The following is a 13,908-nucleotide window of genomic DNA, read 5'->3' as shown; positions in this document are numbered from 1 at the left end:
TATCAAAAGCCAAAATTGAAAATTAAATACGTTACATTGAGTTTTGGTCCTATTGAATTGATCTTTCTTTGACTGATGAGACTATTATTTCCCAGCGCAGCCCGAAACAATCACGTCGAAATGTGCAGTTGTATTGTCTGCATTTCTAATTATCAACAATTGTAACTGAACTGCAATAGGAAAATAATTACTGTATTACCAATTGCAGCAGCTCAGCCCTTCGTTCTGCAACAAAATTAATCAAATGTCCCGTATACCATCGTTAGCGTATTTGACTGCGTCATTTCACTTCCTGTCACACTGTCACGTGCTCGCCCAAAAAAGCTTGTCCCCCTTTCTTGTTTCTGAATCTAAGAAACACGAGTCTTTTGTCGTTTTATGTTTTTCTTGTTTTCCCGAAAACGTTCAAAAAGATGTCAGCTCTGCTATATATTCGGCTAACTGTATGTGAACGTACCCCTTATAACGAACCATTTGCTCGTTCTTGAACGAACGAAAGATGGCAATACGACGCAAAAGCGTGAAGATTTCAACAATACTTTTGACTTTTACAGTCTGTTAACGGTGTGAATAGGGATTTAACTGCGTCACCCTTGTAAGGTTAGCCCTTTAAAACAAGTCTCAAGTCGGCTTTTTGGAAACCTTTGGAGCACCACACACACACACACACACACACGGGAACACACACTTTAGCCTGTAAAACGTGTCTGTAAAGCAATCCTATGAAGCCTTACAACAAAAGTTAGCTTGATTAATGTTATAATTATATTTCAGACACAGCACAGAACTTATCTTGCAAAGAGGTGCCAATGGAGACGTGAAGAGTCTCCCACCCTTGTGTGTGTGTGTGTGTGTGTGTGTGTGTGTGCGCGCGTGTCGCAGACAGACGTGCAGCGCAGCAGAGAACTTGAACGAGAGAAGCAGCACGGCTGCAACACAGGCAGCAAGTTTATTACCAAGGACAATAGTGCAAGGAAGAGCTTCTTTGGCAGGAAACCACACTTGTGGAGCTCTTCACACAAAGAACCGTAAAACAACACAACACGTACGTATTTTACATCCACGAACCAACGTTGAGGAACTTTTCCCCAATTTCAAGACGCTTTCTATGTGTGAATAAATATCTGCGAAATTACGCCCCCCCCGTGACACGATTTAATTCCAAATAAACGTCCACCAAATCCTTTATTGCGAGTCCCCCTTTTGGCAAACCTTCAAAGAGCAATGCTCTTGTCAAGAAAAGTCGTTTTTTTCGTATAATAGTTGAGGTTGTCCTACACCGAGGCAGCACGAGACGTTGGTTTATTCGCATTCGCTTAACAGGGAAAAACGTGCATCTGTTTTTCGTATTAACCTACTTTTTCATGCCTTTCTTTGCCCTACAAAAACATTCATGGCTTCAACCGGGATGTTGAATGAAACACGCCGAGACTTTTTAGCTTTGCATACTGAGATTTTTTTTTTTAGATCGTTTTCATGTATTAGTTTAGAATTACACCACTGCCGCGTTTAGTAACCGTGAAGGCGTCTCCGCACGTCTTGTTTTTGCATTCTTGTTGATTTGAAAACAGACGTTAAAATGACGCAGATATTCTCGCTTTTGTTCCTGTAGCAAAAGAACAATCAAGTCCAATGTTTCGAGCACATTATGCAACGTTCCCTGTTTACAGTGATTTTTTTATGTACTAAATTCCTCTTTTCTTTGGATGTGCGTTATGCCAGTGGCCAATAAAATGTGCGTGACAAGCCCAACACGAAGGATTGCTGCAGAATCGCTTCATTGTTGCATGGTGACCCTCAAATGCTGCTGCACAAAAAAAAAAAGAACAGTCCTAAGATGCATCAGCATCATTTTATAACGATGACGACTCTCTGAATTTGAAAAAAAAAATTATTGGAACGTTTCATTTGCTCGGGCGCTTTTGATTTGGTTTCAAATAGTCAAAATGTATACAATAAGCGGTATTTATAGTCTTTAATGTCCCTTTTCTGGATTTATAATGAACACAAGTGCTTTTTGTAACAGTGGTCAGACACCGAATAAGAATCTGAATATTCATATATGGTGGAAAAGGGGTGTATGGAGGATTTTGTGCTAAGAATTATTTTTTTAAGGGTGTGGAGTGGAATTTTTTTAATAAAAACTACAAACATGAGAATTATTGTCTTTTAGCCGAAACGTGGTTTCATGGGAAAAGTATAAATGGGGTATGAATGATTGTATGATATGCATAAATACAAAAAAAATAGGTAGCCTTCACATAATGTTTCATATGCGTTATTTTATGAAAAAAAAATGGTCCGGAAGGTTTTGAGCTATGTCAAACGTTATTGAAGGCAATAGTTTTAAAAAAAGACAGTATACATCCATTTAACGAGAACATTTAAGGTAACAATAGAGTATAAGGATAACTCAGACAGTGCTTCACACGTGGTGTTAAGGAAAATGTTGATACTGTCCGGAGATTCGGAATTATTTTGAGGATTATTGTGGGGTATAGTTAAAATGAACTCATAAAGGTCATAAAGGGGTTGTTTATGACCTGGTAGGTTTAATTGTGGATTATCTGTTCTTTTTCTTGGCCTAACAACGCTGTAAAAGAAATAATAACAAAGTTGCGTGAACTAAAGATTTCAAAGCAAGTAACTTAAAAAAAATAAATTCCGATCCCCTTGTCCTCACGCCAGTCAGGGGCAATTCAGTAGGGCAAGTCAGCCAAATATTGAACTTTTGCAAAGAAATTTGTCTTTCCCGCATTTTCTATAAAGAAATAAAAGTTTACAGAATTATTTATCCCATTGATGCGCCCTGCCCCCCTCCCCCCTCAACTTAGCGAGGTGTAAAAGCAACTCAAAAAATGTTTTGGAGCAAACAATATCCTTGGTTTGTTGTGCGAACGAAGGTTGCCAAAAATGTCAATAATTTAATATTTTAAAGTTGTCCTAACTTAAATGACTGTCCCCCCCCCCCCCAATATAAGTTGTGTTTTTTTTTATTGTGAAAAACGTCTCGTGTCCATCCCCAAAGTAAAAGCTCCTGCTCCTGTCATAGAGGCTTTACGGTTTTTTTATGCCCATAAATCAGACGAAAGGTGAAAATGGATGAATTCAAGCACGCAGAGGCACGCACACACACACACACGCACGCACGCACACCCACACACACACGCTACGCTCACCATCGTGGAATGATCGGTCTCGCTCTGTTTGGAGCTTTCACGCAGGGTGGGGCCGCCGTGCGCACTTTGCATATCACGTGAGCAGCCGTTGACAAATCACCAATTAGCTAGCCGTTAGTCTTGAGAAGTTGCTAAGGCGCTTCGGGAGCAGCGTGCGCGCGGCCAGCTCCATGGCAATGTGCGAACGGAACCCTCTGAGCCCGCCGGGCTACGTCGGACCTCTGTTGACCCCCGAGACGCTCTACTTGTCCAACTTGCGAGGCGCCAACCCCGGGCCGCACCACATGCCCCCGCTGCATCACCACCACCACCATCACCATCATCACCACCTCCCTTACAACCGGAGGGCAGAGCTGTGCACGCTCCCGTGGTCAAGTTCGTGCGCGTCCGGGGCGCCCGCGCAGAGCCGCGCCTTCGGAACCTACTGCCCGACGTTTCGCCCCAACTCGACCGCGCCCGGAACAAACAACGGCGCCGCCGCCGCCGTCGCCAACAACAACATCGGAGAGGCGGCCAAGTCTCCCTTGCAGGAAGAGACGCCACCGCGATGCCCGCAGGGCGCAGACCACAAGGCGCCGCAGTCGGGCGCACCTCACGAGGTTTACGCCGAGGAGCTGCGAGGATACTTGGACGGGCACGGTTCCCTTGCGGGCCATCTGGAGCAGGAGTGCGCGAGACGACTGCACGGAAACAACAAGCAGCAAGACATCGCCCGGCCTCCTTCCACTCTCGCGTGTTTTGCTGAAGGTCAAGTAGCCCCTTTTTTTTCCGCCCCCCCCCCCCCATTGTTAAGCAACTCGCTGTTGGAAATATCCTACAATCATGTCTATTCACAACATGTGTGTAACTGATTTCTGATCTGTCGGCGATTATCAAGCACTGTTACGTCTGCAAGAAATCAAGTGGACCACTCATTCTCTGCGGGATCCTTTTCAAGATCAAATTCAAGCACTTTTCAAGCACTTTCAAGGTCATGGACAGACACGCAGGCAGATAGACAGAAACATAAATACTTTAGGGTTCCATGTCAGCTCCTTAAAGCGATTGCCTCTTTTTGTTTCTGATGCACAGCTGGACGAATTATGCGTAATACCAGAGTATAATCATTCAAATATAGTCACCTTAGTTTTTGGACACCTTTTGAAACAAAAATAATCATTTAAAAAAATTTTTGTTGTGAAATGGAGCAATGATTTCCAACAGGCTGGATTCAATTAACTTTATTCTACATTTCAGGTCAATTTAGACACCCATATAGTGCCTCAGACCGTATTACGTATATATTCTGTCATAAATGGAAATATGTAGCTCAAATCGAAGTCACCATGTGTTTGTCATTACCACAGACAGACAGACGGATCGATAGATCGATAGATAGATAGATAATTTCAGTTTGTCATGGCCATTACAGCTTTTTATAGACAAAAAAAAATCTCTTGAATTTGGTTCATTCAGAATATCACTAACAAATCATGTAGAAATGATTTTCTTCAATATTTTAAGATCCCTTTCGCCATCCACGTAGCACAATCGTCACGTCGGTGCTTCTTGCTGCGAAGGTATATTAGAATAGACCTCACAATATCTTTATCAAATGATTAACACGGGATCGATCACTACAGGTAAACACAATTTTGTAAAAAAAAAAACAAAAAAAACTTTATTGACCCAGTTCCTGAAAAATGGCATTCACGTGCATTTTTCTCCAGTATTTTAAGCTCCACCGTTCGCACAAAACGGTGCCATGTCTTTGTTCTTATGCACCGGAAATTAAAACAGAAGTCAAATGGAAAAAGTTACCATGTCTTGTCATTGCCATATATCCATGCAGCATAGATAACACGGCACTTCTACAAGTGAACTTGTGAGAAACCTGTAACTGCCGCATTGTACACAACGGTGCGCAAACAATAGAAAAATCACGTTTTTTGCAAATACGACATTCCGTATCGTTCCAGTGACATTTAATTACTTTTTGCCCCAAAATATTTTGGTGTATCATTTAGCTCCTTTCAGTCATGCATGGTTACAATTCCCTCTGGGGTGCATTTTACTCTGTCTATTATAGACGAATATAGATCGTATGGGTGTATCCAAATACGGACAACATCGATTGTCCCGTGTGTCTGATCCGAATTCAGATCGATCGACAAATTTCAAATGGTTCATATACTTAAACGCATTGTTTAAAACTAAATGTTATACGACAGTGGACTTGTTTGACTTGCACTCTCTATTATGTATTTTGATTACACAGTATATTGTAGCTCCCTTTTTTGCTACCCACGTGCCACTAGATTTGCATCGACAGATAGATAGATGGATAGCTATCTTTCACGCGACATTAAACCGATATCAGAAGGCTAATCGTGCACGCGCGTGTGTGTACGTGTGTGTGTGTGTGTGTGTGTGTGTGTGTGTGCGCGCGTGGGTGTGGGTGCAGGTAGCCCCTGGTGCTCGTCCCAGCAGGTGAGGAGCCGAAAGAAGAGAAAACCTTACTCCAAGCCTCAGTTAGCTGAGCTGGAGAGCGAGTTCCTGCTCAACGAATTCATCAACAGGCAGAAGCGCAAAGAGCTGTCGGACAGACTGGAGCTGAGCGACCAGCAGGTGAAAATTTGGTTCCAGAACCGCAGGATGAAGAAGAAGAGACTCATGATGCGGGAGCAAGTCTTTGCTCCTTATTGATGGACTAAAAAAAATAAGATAAAGAAAAGAAAGAAAGAAATAGAGAAGGAAAGAAAGAAAGAAAGAAACGCTACATGTCTCGTGGACCACCACAGCAGCGCCACGTCACGTCACGCCACGTCTGACTGGCTTGGGATTTTATTTATAAATCCTGTGTGAAATGCTTGGAATCCCCGTCACGGCAGACATTTCACACTTGGCGGTGGCTGGTTTGGAGGCACCCCAAACTCCACCGTGACCATTTTTCAACTATGATGTGCGTTTTCCCCTCTCTGTCTTGTGTGTTTCGAGAAGCTCAAGTTCACCTTTGACGCCCATTCGATTAGATTCGTATTACACATATGCATGCTTGTCTATTATTTGATTCGATCCATTTTATTGTAAATAAATACGTATTTTGTTCCCCAAACTACGCTTTGGGAATATGAAGAGTGATGATGTTCACTGCTGGAATGTGAATTTATTTCCAAGTCTGAAGAACCTTAGCCTAATAGTTTCGCTGCCTAAGTCATGTTTGAAAAAGTTTTCAGAAATCAAAGAGGACGCAACATATTCAATATACAAGTAGCGTCCAGTTAGTTGCCTTGATGACTTAGAATCCAGTGACAAAAAATAATAAATAAAATTGGCGAGCGATGGCGTTAGCTTACTAGCATAGTTCCCTATGACGTCGATGAACGCTTCCTCAAAACGAAAGAGAGGGGAAAATAATTTTTTAGCAAGCACACTTCTAGCAGTTTAGCCATATTAAAAACGACACTCACACACACACACACATATATGTATGTATTCATTTGCTTGCTGGATTAATTTTTTTTCCCTTTCTCGGTTTTTGACTTCACCTGTGCTATTGGGCTAACAAATATGGGCCTTACGTGTTAAACGAGTTTGGCAATGAAGGTATTAAGCTAACGATATCAAGAAAAACAAAATGCTTGCTGTTTTTTTTTCTCATTTTGTGAAAATATCCAGATATGCCTGATAGGCTGCTATGCTATTAGGCTAATGATATCGTGGTAACGAGTTCAAGTTTATTTCGGCGGTTGTGCTGTTATGCTAATGATACGGAATTGGTCGCATGTTGTAAATAAACAGCAATTTCTGACGGAAATGCATTTTTAGTACTTGTCAATGACACGTAGAATTAAAAGTAATTATTATATTTACGCAATACCATTTTTTAAAAAGAAATACCCCTCTTGTTGGCCAACCTGTTTCCATACGCGTATCCAATTAATGGACACGTTTAACAAAATAGGATTGTATAGAGCAGGATGACGTCATGTTGTTTATAATAAATAATACTAGCTATCAAGTATTCCCTTTTGAGTCTTTGAAAGTCTGTTTCCTCGTTTTATTTTTGTATTGAGGGGGAGGAAAATTATACGGCAGCTGTTACTGTTACGAAACTATCTTTTATACAACTTCCACAAAACAACGGGCCAGTGAGCAACTTGTGTCACTTTCAAGGAAAATCAGAGCTTTTGTTTTGTACAACAGTACGCTCCCCTGTACACGCACACACACACACACGCGCACACACTGTTGCAAAGTCACTTGAAGGTGACTATAGCTGCATTTAGGTAAGTAAGACAGTTTTATTATTGGAGGCACTCACAAAATGCTTCACATCGTTAAAATACAGTTTACAGGATTACAGCATTTTAAATTGAAAAGATGATGGTAGAAAAAAAATCTATGCATTCAAAATGAATAAAATTAAACAGTCTGACTGGATCTTGGTTTTAACCGCTTTCCATTGCTCATGCCAATAAACTGGACGAGCAGATCTTAATCGTACGGAGCCCCAGACATGAGAAATTCGTGGGTGCGAATAAGGGTTAATTTCATGTGAGGGGGGCTCTGTAAAGTCACAATACAAACGTGCAACTTCTAGCATTAGAATTGATTCCAAATTGCAGACTGATACACATTCAGGTCACTATAATTCCATTATCATTCAACAACGGAATTGAATAGAATGGCTTGAAACACTCTCGAGCATGCTGGGTTTGAATTTGTTCTTCGAAATACATTATTCTTCCGATATCTTATTTAAAATGCGTGGTAACACGTCCTCACCGCGGTATTGCCCTCTGGAAGATAACTAAGACCTCAAACGAGGCATCTTTTTTTGTGTGTGTTTTTTTTCTGGTGACTTTTTACTGCTGCTGCAAAGGCTCGCTTCCTCCGTGCGACGTTTCCGCCCCCCATTTTGTGACTTTATTGCTTTATTGCGGCAAAACGCGGCCAGACAGCGTCATTTAGCTCAGGGCCCTAAAGACAGTGGGGGTGCCAAAACAAAGTTAAGGTCAAGTTAGTGGACTGAGCATTCCAGCTTCCCACGCATTCTCATTTTTGCGGTGTCCTAACATATCTAATATATATATATATATATATATATATATATATATATATATATATATATATACACACACACACAGTATATATAAATAAAGAACCAATATGATCAATTGTGAGCCACGTCAGTCTTTTCCCTTGTTAAATAAATGGTGTGGTTCTTAGTCAATACGCTTTTTATTGTTTCTGTAACCAGAAACAGATAAAATCGGACTTGGTTTGATTCACAATATGACTGAGACAACTATTGATCCATGCATATTTTGAGGATCGAGTTTTCTTTAAAATAAAAAAGAGTATTCGTGGAATGTTGTTCGGTCATAACTGTGCTAAAAAATATGGACAAATAAGCTACAAATAAAGCAGGCAATACTAAACACAGTTAGCAGTAAAGTAAGTAAAATTAAAAAAGACACTGTTGGAAATCGTGACTGCACTTCATTTGGACTGAGTTAATTTTTTTTTACATTATTTTTATTAGAAGGCAAGGAAGGATGATAAACAGAATCGTACAAATGAACGGTTCTATTTATCTCCCTCGTCTATAAGTGTGTGTGTGTGTGTGTGAGTGTGTGTGTGTGCGTGTATTTGTGTGTATTTTTTCCAAATAAAACACGTGGCATATTTTACAGCAAATATAATGACGCGAGGGTGTCAAAGGGAAGCAAAACTATGCAAGACTCGTTCATCATTCACAACATGCAAGACTCATTAAGCTATGAAATACATCTCTATTTGTTGGAATAATCTATTCTTTTAAATAGAAGCACACCTAAAGAAATAAAGCTTTTTTTAATATTCTGTCGTAAAAATATTTTGTTGTGTATGTCAATATGCTTATAGAGCACCTTTCCGAGACAAATTATTTTCAAGTTATCTTTTTTTTGTCCCTTTAATCTGTCTCACATAAGAAAAGAAGGGAGCCAATTGCTTTCAGATGCTCAAGTAAATAAATAAAATAGAATAAAAATAAAACTTTTCTCGGAGACAAAACTACTGCTCTGGGCTTTCATGTGGTAACGTAACGCTTTAAAACTGCATAATGCGTTTATTGGGTGGGTGAGTGTGCGCGCGCGCGCGGGCGTGTTTGCAGTCGTCACACACAGTGCGCGTGGTGCAGTGAAGGGTAAACAAGAAAGTTACTCTCCATTTTTACCTTTAAAATTGTGCTTTCCCCCCCCCCCTTCCTTTCGCAATGTAATGCTGCAAAAAGATATTCGCCACATAGACATCGGACGATCCAAGCAATTTATAGGCTGCAACTACACACTGCTCCTCATTTTGATTTTAAAGTGTTTTTTTTTTAAACAATGTAATCCGTCAGTAGTCACCATGGGAGCACAAGACAATACTGGCAAAAGCAGCTATAAGTAGAGTCCTACATTTAGTCTTTTATTTATGCACTTATTTATTGACAGGCATGCTGCAGACAGTTTGGTGTGTGTGTGTGTGTGTGTGTGTGTGTGTGTGTGTGTGTGTGTGTGTGTGTGTGTGTGCGCGCGCGCGTGCGTGCGTCAGTTTCGGGTGAAAGCATTTTAGGCGAAACCTTTGTGGATAAAGTCAATCAGATAGTGTTTCTATTCTAACTCAGATGAATTTATTGCTGGTGTGTACATATCAAATAACAATCGCAACATCGAGGGAAAACAACTCCATTTGGTGTTGATTTTCAAAATCCTTCATCCCCTTTTATCTATCCATCGATAAATTGACACGAATTTGCAGCCATATTCAGTCATACACGAGCACGTCGGAACGGTTGAGATTCGTGCACTGTGATTTGTCCTACCGCTCCCTTCGTCCTCATTTGAGCCATCATCAAGCCTCTTAATTGCATTTTAAGTGCATATTCCTCAAGTTAATTTCTTGTACGATTGCTTATCACTTCCCTCGCGAGGGACGGGAATGGAAAGTGGGGAAGGGAAGTGTGCACGTGTGTGTGTGTGTGGGGCCGTACGTGTTGTATTTATCCAAGCGTCTGTTTTATTGCGCGCAGGACAATAAAGAATGTCGAATTAGAAGCCATCGTGCGTTTGTTTAAGTGCGCCAAGCATCATATCGCCCCGGCGCAATGAGCCTTCAAGTGCACAATGACATGTGGCGTCTTTGTGCCGCTTGCTGTTCTAACATGGACGTGCATGTGGCCTTGGCGTTTTTTTTTCTTCCTGCCGCCTCGTACGCCCTTCATTAATAAGGCTGGAGGTCAACGTCAATGCTTCCGCGTCCACGGACGTGCGTGGGAGGAGGTGTGGGGTGGTGGTGGTGGTGGTGGGGGGGGGCAACCTCACGAACGGCAACTTGTCAACTTGTTGTCAATGAGTGAGACTGAATGAAAATATTGCAGTTCCTCTTCTTCGTCTTGTACTTGTTCCCAATGGCGCAAGAGAGGAGTCCCCCCCCCCCCCCCCCCAGCATCCAGATAGCCAATGGAGGCTCTCCCACCGTCTCACATGAGTTTCTCAGGACGGATTTTTTTTTTTTTTTTTTTTTTAATGACCGATATTGATGTATGGTAATTTCTTGGCCGTGGATCACATGACACAATTACCTCAAGAATCGATCAAGATGTATAGCGAACCCGCTCGCGGCTCTTTGCTCGCGTCTGGGGCTGGTTGAGCCAAACGGGCTAAGTTGAAAGGACACAAGCCGCGGGGAAGTCTCCTCCTCCGCTTTCTCCAGCCGTCGCCGCAGACATGACGGACTACGACGAGCGCGCGTCCAACATGTATCTGCCCAGCTGCACTTACTACGTCTCCACACCCGATTTCACGTCCGTCTCCTCCTTTTTGCCGCAAAGCACCTCGTGCCAGGTGAATTTCCCCTACTCGGCCAACATCGGACAACCTGTTCGCGAGGTCTCCTTTAGGGATTACGGACTGGAGCACCCCAGCAAATGGCACTACCGGGGCAACTACGCTTCCTACTACTCCTCGGAGGAGATCATGCACCGGGATTTGATCCAGTCGTCCTTCAAGAGCGAGCCCCTGTACGGCGGCGGCCACCACGCGGGCGCCGGCTCGCCCTGCAACCTCTTCCCCGGCGTGGGACGCAACGGGGTCCTGCCGCAGGGTTTCGACCAGTTCTTCGACGGCTCCAACCCGGACAAGAACGCCGCCGAGCCGCCTCCGCATCCGCTTCCGCCGCAGCCGCAGCCGCAGCCCAGGCAAAAAGGTGGCGAGGACCCGGCCGGGGACGCCAAAGTGGACCAGCGCGCCGGAGACACGGCGGCCAGCGTGGACGACGACTCGTCGTCCAACTGTGGCGACAAGAACAGCCAGCAGAGTGGGTTGTATAGCGCCCCTTTATTAGGGCAGAGTCCAGCGTGGACAATGGCGTGTCCTTCGCCGCGGCCGCGCGCGCTCGTGTGCGGCTTTATAAGCATGCAAAAGCGTTTTATATCCCAATAAGATGTTCTTTACGGCAGTAAAGGCATTTACAATGGGAAACGGTTACCATACGCGAGCGCTTGCCCTGCTGTACTCCGGTGGCAAGCCTGTTGTATCAGGAGCCCCACAAAAGAGCTTTATTTACATCTTTCCAGTCATGTTTCTCTCTGGCGACATGAGCGTCACAAATAAACTGGCAACATCACCTTGAAAGGCAAGAAGTTTATCCCCCCCCCCCACAACCCCCAACAACCAAATTTTCTAATTTATTATACTGATTACAAAAGAAGAAATATTGTTACACGCCACGCGCGAATACAAGTGTCTAAAAGTAAATGTTTCCGTGCTATTTTTTTTTTAAAAAGACTCATTTAAATACAGTTTTCGCCATTACGTTTGTATAACCGGAAACAATGTGTGTAAATTTATACCTCAAATGTTGCATTCCTGATTTACGACATAGGGGACGAATGAGATATACGCTGACCTTACCGCGCATATATGTGCGCAAAATAAGTGGGGGGGGGGGGAATGTTTAAGTGCAGTTTTCATGATCGAGTTGGAAAGGAATGGGGTTGCTAAAAGTGCACTTTTGTTCATCTCAGTCGTGCCACATGGGCGCCTAAAAAGGAACAAGCAAACAAAAATAGTGCCGATTATTTTAAAAACCACCAGACGAATTATTGAAATACTGGATTTTAATTTTAAATATGACTGGGTACTTTACTATATTTAACGATTGTGTCAGTCTAAAACGCCTCATCGTCGAATGTGTTTTACATGAACACGAATAACCATTTGGGATTTTTCAGCGTCATTTCCTGTGGCGATAATTGGATGAGCGAGCGATGGTCAAATAAGGAGAGAAAGCCTCAGTGCCTGCTTTGGTAATGTTAAGTGTGCATCCTGCACCATATGCGTTTAACTTGAGTAAATGGAATGGAGTTGAATTTGAAGAGATAAACGCATTACTGGGAGTCGTTTTATTGAGTCGTGGTGTTTGCACATGCTTACAAACAGGCGTCACATGCGTCAAAAGGGCTACGGTGAAAGCATGTTGTGCAATGTCATACATACACATATATATATATATATATATATACACACACACACACACATATATATATATATATAATTGCACCTATTGGTAATTTATGCATATGTAAATGCAAGTTCCGTGGAATTCACTGGGAATGGCTTCAAAAATTCGCGTGCACCTTTTGCTCGTGTTACGCGTTCATTCAGTAGCGTCACACGTCAGCGTATTTTCTTTTTTTTTTTTGCGCGCGCAATATTTTGATATCAATGTAAGCTAACTCTTGCAAAGCAAGTGGTTTACTGACGCTAACCAATGGGGAACCGCCTGACTGAATTGTATCTGTTAAATATGCACAAACAGTGTGATGAAAAACTAAAAGGTTGAAGTACATGAAAATAGGGCATGTCTACGAGGACTGTATTGCGCAACAAAATGCCGTGAAATGCATGTTCGGTGCACATATGTGCGTCATAGGCAAAAAAAAAATAAGCGCAAAATGAATTCAAGCGCAATGCTGGATCACGCAAAAGGACATCGCTGGGCGTTACGCGCGTATATTTTCACACACGTTTCGAAAAAAAAAAAGGAATCTCTGTTTGATTTTGTTGTCTTCTTTCCAACTTTCCCAATTCCCCGTCTTGTCCGTTTGCGTCCAGCCTCGTCCAGCAAGTCACGGAAGAAAAGGTGTCCCTACTCCAAGTACCAGATCCGAGAACTTGAACGAGAGTTCTTCTTCAACGTCTACATCAATAAGGAGAAGCGCCTGCAGCTCTCCAGGATGCTCAACCTGTCCGACCGCCAAGTCAAGATCTGGTTCCAAAACAGACGAATGAAGGAGAAGAAGCTCAACCGCGACCGTCTACAGTACTTCACTGGCAACCCCCTCTTCTGATACACAGTACAAATACACTAACAATACTATATATATATATATATATATATATATATATGCCAAAGACTTGCTTCCTTCTGCATATGTCAGGCGCCATTTGTTCGAAACGGCAGTGTGACGTCACGTCTCTACTTCAATTTTATTTATTTATTTCTCCTAGGCTGATCAACCAACTATTTTTGGAACATTATTTATTCGTGCGTATGTCCATTTAAAGGATGCATGTCATGTGGTGTCTATGTGTCAAGCAAAAATGTAAAACTAAATAACTAACAGCTGACAGGGAAACTTTTTTTTTTTTTTTTTTTTTTTAAGCCTTGGGAGAAATGTGTCTCCTCACGCCTTTATTTCCCCTCCTTTCACACA

The 13,908-nt window shown here is 42.4% G+C and overlaps 2 protein-coding genes across 2 annotated transcripts; both read left to right on the top strand.

Moving 5' to 3' along the window:
• Positions 1-3,349: 3,349 nt before the first annotated feature.
• hoxd12a (homeobox D12a) lies at positions 3,350-5,864 on the top strand. The gene is made up of 2 exons (XM_086124161.1): positions 3,350-3,926; positions 5,623-5,864. The coding sequence occupies exons 1-2, from the start codon at positions 3,350-3,352 to the stop codon at positions 5,862-5,864; spliced, it is 819 nt and encodes a 272-aa protein (XP_085980287.1).
• A 5,054-nt stretch (positions 5,865-10,918) lies between these two features.
• Positions 10,919-13,542, top strand: hoxd11a (homeobox D11a). Its single transcript, XM_086123593.1, has 2 exons — positions 10,919-11,507; positions 13,307-13,542. The coding sequence occupies exons 1-2, from the start codon at positions 10,919-10,921 to the stop codon at positions 13,540-13,542; spliced, it is 825 nt and encodes a 274-aa protein (XP_085979719.1).
• The last annotated feature ends 366 nt before the right edge of the window (positions 13,543-13,908 follow it).

The sequence above is a fragment of the Hippocampus guttulatus genome, chromosome 11 (assembly GCF_054856545.1).
Source record: "Hippocampus guttulatus isolate MCC_2025c chromosome 11, RoL_Hgut_1.0, whole genome shotgun sequence".
In the NCBI taxonomy this organism is placed as follows: domain Eukaryota; kingdom Metazoa; phylum Chordata; class Actinopteri; order Syngnathiformes; family Syngnathidae; genus Hippocampus; species Hippocampus guttulatus.
The sequence above is the reverse complement of the archived record's forward strand: the minus strand, read 5'-3'. Positions and strand labels throughout refer to the sequence as shown.